This window comes from Tachypleus tridentatus, chromosome 7, assembly GCF_004210375.1.
Source record: "Tachypleus tridentatus isolate NWPU-2018 chromosome 7, ASM421037v1, whole genome shotgun sequence".
NCBI lineage: Eukaryota > Metazoa > Arthropoda > Merostomata > Xiphosura > Limulidae > Tachypleus > Tachypleus tridentatus.
The window spans coordinates 148,152,745-148,158,346 of record NC_134831.1 but is presented as its reverse complement, the minus strand read 5'-3'; the positions used below and the strand labels follow the sequence as shown (position 1 = coordinate 148,158,346).

General features: G+C 36.4%; 1 protein-coding gene across 1 annotated transcript; it reads left to right on the top strand.

Moving 5' to 3' along the window:
* The first annotated feature begins 321 nt into the window (after positions 1-321).
* LOC143256864 (transcription factor Sox-3-like) lies at positions 322-4,732 on the top strand. Its single transcript, XM_076514655.1, has 2 exons — positions 322-2,396; positions 2,818-4,732. Exon 1 carries the CDS (start codon positions 774-776, stop codon positions 1,800-1,802), a length of 1,029 nt encoding a protein of 342 aa, XP_076370770.1. The 5' UTR covers positions 322-773; the 3' UTR covers positions 1,803-2,396; positions 2,818-4,732.
* Positions 4,733-5,602: the final 870 nt, after the last annotated feature.

The following is a 5,602-nucleotide window of genomic DNA, read 5'->3' as shown; positions in this document are numbered from 1 at the left end:
AAATTGTTTTAAACCTATTATAGTAAATGAAATCTCCTTTTTGGTAGAAAAATTGCAAAACGTTTTTGAGTAAGCATTGGGTATGATATTATTTTACCCTTAATAAATATGCAACTTTATCAAATTCTGTAGTTTTCATAATACAGTGTATCTATGATACACTAATCTTAATAAACTGTAGGGTTTCGTCTCTAAAAGTTACTGTGCTGGCAACCAATACGGATCGCGTTATTTGGTCTGTGTTAGCCACGCCTTTGTTGACACGTCATAGACCATGTGCACGTCGTCCGAGCTCCTCAACAAATACAGATATGAGACAGTGGTGCAAATCAAGTTGTTCATTGGTTGGAAGCTATGTGTATTACGGCTAGTGTCAATCGGTACAACGTGGACTTGTGGCTGACTTGGCCAGAGAATGAAGAGTACTTGAACGGACTGGACGTTTCCCTCAAACTTGTTTCGTCGTAAGTTATGTTAAACTGAAAGCCTCACAGTCTACTATACTTCGTATTTTCGCGGAAGAGAAGCTGAAGAATACTTTGTTTTAAAGTAGGGAGAAATTGTGTTAGCCTTTGTGGAGGTGACCAGAACTTTGTTACGATGATGAATGCCTGAGCCGGTCTAAAACTTTCTAGGCTACCTAGGCCTCCTTTTCCTTATTTGAACGTTGTTTCTGTCAGCTGTGTGGGCTCGTACCAGCCGCCAACGTGGCTACGCTGAATCGAGATTACTCATTGTACCACCCATTTGGGGTGGCCGGCTCGGGAGTTGGTATGGGCCACCATCATGGAATCGAGCATGAGCTGAAAATGACCGGTAGTCTTCCACCACTACATAGCCATACTTCTATACCGATGATCACCAGTACCCCGCCAGCTTCCTCACCTTCCTCACAAGGTCACATACACAACAGTGAAAACTGCGGAGACATAGGGCCATCTGGTGGAGACAGCAATAAAAACAAGAAGGATGCAGACAGAGTGAAACGACCCATGAATGCTTTTATGGTTTGGTCTAGAGGTCAGAGAAGAAAGATGGCCCAAGAAAATCCGAAAATGCATAATTCCGAGATCAGCAAACGGTTGGGTGCTGAGTGGAAACTGCTTTCGGAGGCCGAAAAACGGCCCTTCATTGATGAAGCGAAACGGCTGCGAGCTGTGCACCTGAAAGAGCACCCAGATTATAAGTACCGACCTCGTAGAAAAAACAAGACCCTGAAAAAGAAAGACAAATACCCTCTAACTACAGGATTGCTTACGACGGACAGCCGGACTCCCGTGCAACAGGTCAGTCGGGAGATGTACCAGATGAACAGTTATATGCCTAATGGTTACCCCACCATGATGCACGAAGCATACCAACAACATGCGGCAGCTGCAACTTCTTACGGGTCTCAGATGGTGGCAAACAGTGCCCTCTATTCTCGATATGAAATGCCCCCGCTGTCCACATCAATAACCACATGCTCGAACATGAACATGCCTTACTTGAACGGTACCTCCCATTATTCCATGCCCATGTCATCCTACTCGCCCATGCAAACTGCCAGTCCCATGCCAGCTCCATGCCCCATCAAATTGGAATCGAACTCCAGTCCTGGAGCCCAGACCCCTCCATGCGCTATGACAGCGGCAGTGGCTGGGAGAAGACCAGGATGCGCTTCTGACCTTCGTGATATGATCAGTATGTATTTACCTGGTGATGGAAATAGCGACAACAATATCCAGAGACTTCAACTGCAAAGCCACTACCATCAACCCGAGCCCTTGGTGGCCGGTACTATGCCTTTAACACATCTATAAGTATTTGTTGAGTTTTGATAGCGTCTTACTAATCGGACATGTTCACAGATTTGGTGGAGGTAGACACAATCGGGCTGACTCATTACCACAAATCAGGTTTGTGCACATTTCGTGATAACAAGAAGACGTCAGAGACTAACAGAGATATTAAACATATCTATTTCCTCGTCTTGTTTCCGTCGTGTTCCGGCTGCACGTAAGTAGCCTCAGCGTACGCAGAGGTCCAATTTAAGAAGTGTTTTTTTAAAAGTACTTGTGTATATAAATAAATATATAACCTTGCACGTGCACGGAGGACACATTTTCTGTGTTTTTTTTAACACATACGTGTAAAGCAGAACAAAAAGAAAGAAGCGTTATTTCTTCAGGAATAATGGTTGAGCCCTTTACTGTTACAATTGGGACAAGGGTAGTTGAAGCTTGTCTAGAGCGGCATGTTAACAACGCTTCAATTCAAGACGTGTAAAATAGCTATTAAGTATATTGAAGACGTAGTTCCTGTTATAGTGACATATATCAGCGAATGACATGCCTGAGACGAGTACGGTTAACCCTCTATCACTGTCCGACAGCTTCCATATAGCTAAACTTAAAGTAAGTCTTAATTTATACCTTGTTTAACTATAGCTTAGCTGTATTAGGTAGCTATTTCGATTGAATTATATACATGTATAAATATCCTCTCTCCTTATTAAGTTTATTATACTTACGCTTAGGCATTCTTCATATAATATATTATTATTACGGAAAATGTCGAATTAATGAACGTGAAACTCTACATTGTAGTTAAACAGCAAACGATTACCGAAAAACGAAACAGAAGAAGTAGAATAAGTAAGAGAAACTGTAAAATATGTTTTACAGTTATGAACATTCACACGTAATGCCCTTCTTTCTGTTTAACTATCTATTTATCTGTTTGGCTATTTCTGTACTTATCTTTCTATCTGTCTTTTTAACTACCTCTCTCTCTTTATTTATAAGGTTTTTGAACGAGATTTGTTTTCTTTTTAAGCCATTCTGGATGAAATTAAAGAGGATTGCATAATATACCAACCATACTATATCTGCTAGGTCCGGTGCCGACGAGGACTCTCGCTCAATCCCAGGGTTTCTCAGGCCGGCTGAGATACCACAGACATAGTAGCGATTTAGAAGATATTTGTTTTATTAAATTACACGAACAACATCTGTTATACTGTGGGCTGAATTAATTTTGTGACATGTAATTTTTATGGGTTTTATATGAGTTGTTTGCAAATCAGAATTAGGGTAGGAATGTTAAAAGTTTGAGGCCATTGATTGAGTTAGGTTTTTTTATTTATTGTATTTTCCTTGTGTAGTTTTGTCGTTTTTCCTAACCGCTTTTTTTAAACGTACGTGGAATTTCTTTGAATGTCAAGTAATATTGACATTCATCTGAAACTATAAATTTATATTTTATATATTTTAATTTACCGAATTTGCTTGAGGTGTTTTTTTCCGAATGAAATATGTATTTGTTTTGATCAGACTGTCACATAAACGTTTAAAATGTCAGATGCTGTAAATGTTGTTAGTTTAGCTAAATACTATTTAATTCATCGTTTTCAACAATAACAGAAAATTAATAATATTATATTATTTGTTTAAAAAATAGTTATATATAATTATTTGATATCTGAAGAAAACAAGCTTATATATCAACAGAATGTCATACATTATAAACCACTGATGACTTTTCCCCGTTATTAAAGCAATATTTTAGATTTAATGGAAATCTAACACAAAATCTTTTTTCTTTTTGTATTTATGAGTTATGTCCAACTGAGTATTAAAAGCTAACCAAGTTTTGTTTCACTCAACACTTATCTATGTAACTACCAATACTTTAATTGTTATATTCCACAACTGTTAATAATAAGATAAACATTCCAAGTGTTACAACAGTAGTTCTAATTGTTAATAAACGTAAATAAATCGTTAATAAATATTGGTGTATTGTTTAATGTTTTGATACGTTATTGAAATATTTTAATTTTGGAAAAGAAAAATTGGTAAAGTTAAGTAACTTCTAACTGAAATATTTCAGAAAAAAAAAGCTTTGAAGTTTAAAGCAAAGAAATATAAGCGAAACGGTGAGTGCATGTACAAGTGGAAGACAGTTCTGTTGTATATTACTATAGTAAATATGTATATATACGTTACGTATAATATACTGTTTATTTTAAGGAACTAATTAACTAGCATTGTTGGAGTTGCTCCAGTTCGTCGTACTTTCCTGATTTGTTGATGCTTTATTGACAATATAAATTATATGATTTAATTTAATTTCATACTCATTCGTATTACAAAATAAAAACTTGGAATAATGTTTGTTAAAAAAATTATTTTTTATTGCCAATAACTGAAATTCCTTTTATTGTTTCGGACAATCACTTATTTATATGTAAATGAATTGACGTAATACACATCAAATTAAGATTCACAAAATTCTTGATTCAAAGGTTTGTTGCAAAGCAAAAAGATAAAAATAATTGATTGAAAATTCGAAGGAAATTTAAGGTACTTTTTTATCATCGTTTGCTAGAAATATATTAAGGTAAAACGAACGCCTTTAAATATTTATCAGATTAATTCTGCAAAGAAAGGCTTGAAAATTGGGCCTTTGATTGCCAATACTAAATTGTAATATATAATTATTCATCTAAAACCGCTACAGTTTCCAGAATGTTATATTAGAAGAGGTAGTAAGAGGGCTTGCAGTGTTAAAATAAAATTATTGTGTGTATTTACTCTATTAGGAAATTTGTATAACTGGTTTCACGTAATGTACAGTTTGTCAATAATTTCATATTACACTTGTTAGAAATACAAGTGATGTTTCTGAGTCAAATATAAAGTTTTGTTTTTTTTCATACTGTACTCGTCATAAGGCCAATAAAAGTTTTGGCACAGATCCTTCTTTGTCATTTTATATTGAAGAACTGAAAATACTATAGTATCCTTTTGTAGCTCGTGACCGATATGGTATGTTACTCTTAAAAGACGATCGGGTGTTTGTATGTTTATTATTGTCAAGACAAAGCTACACAATGGGCTAATTATACTGTGCCCACAACCGTATCGAACTCAGATTTTTAAAGTTTTAGCCCCAGAGATGTGCCCTTAAGCCACTGGGGGCGCGGTTGGCTGACCGACACGTTTTAACAAATGGCTGAACAGGAGTTACAAAAACTCAAAACAAAGCAATTTTCAATCATTTTCTTCAAAGTAAAACTAATTCTCACACCAGTCCGTATACAATAGTATATATGCAGTAATATTTATAAATTGTTAAGTTTAACTGTTTAAGGCTTACTTATTTGTTGTTTATAACTTTCATATGTTACAATAATATAGAAAAGCAGTTTTTATAATTTCGACATTTGGGTATTTAACCCTCCTTTACACGTGTTGTGAAAAAAATGGTGGAAAAATGTTTTCTCACTTAAATAGACCTATATTGCACATAACATATGTTTATGGGAAATACATTTTAGTAAGTTGCAAATGAACAGGCCCGGCATGGCCAGGTGGATTAAGGCGTGCGACTCGTAATCTGAGGGTCGCGGGTTCGCATCCCCGTCGCACCAAACATGCTAACCTTTTTAGCCGTGGAAGCCTTATAATGCGACGGTCAATCCCACTATTCGTTGGTAAAAGAGTAGCCCAAAAGTTGACTGTGGGTGGTGATGACTAGCTGCCTTCCCTCTAGTCTTACACTGCTAAATTGGGGAAGGCTAGCGCAGGTAGCCCTTGAGTAGCTTTGCGCGAAATTA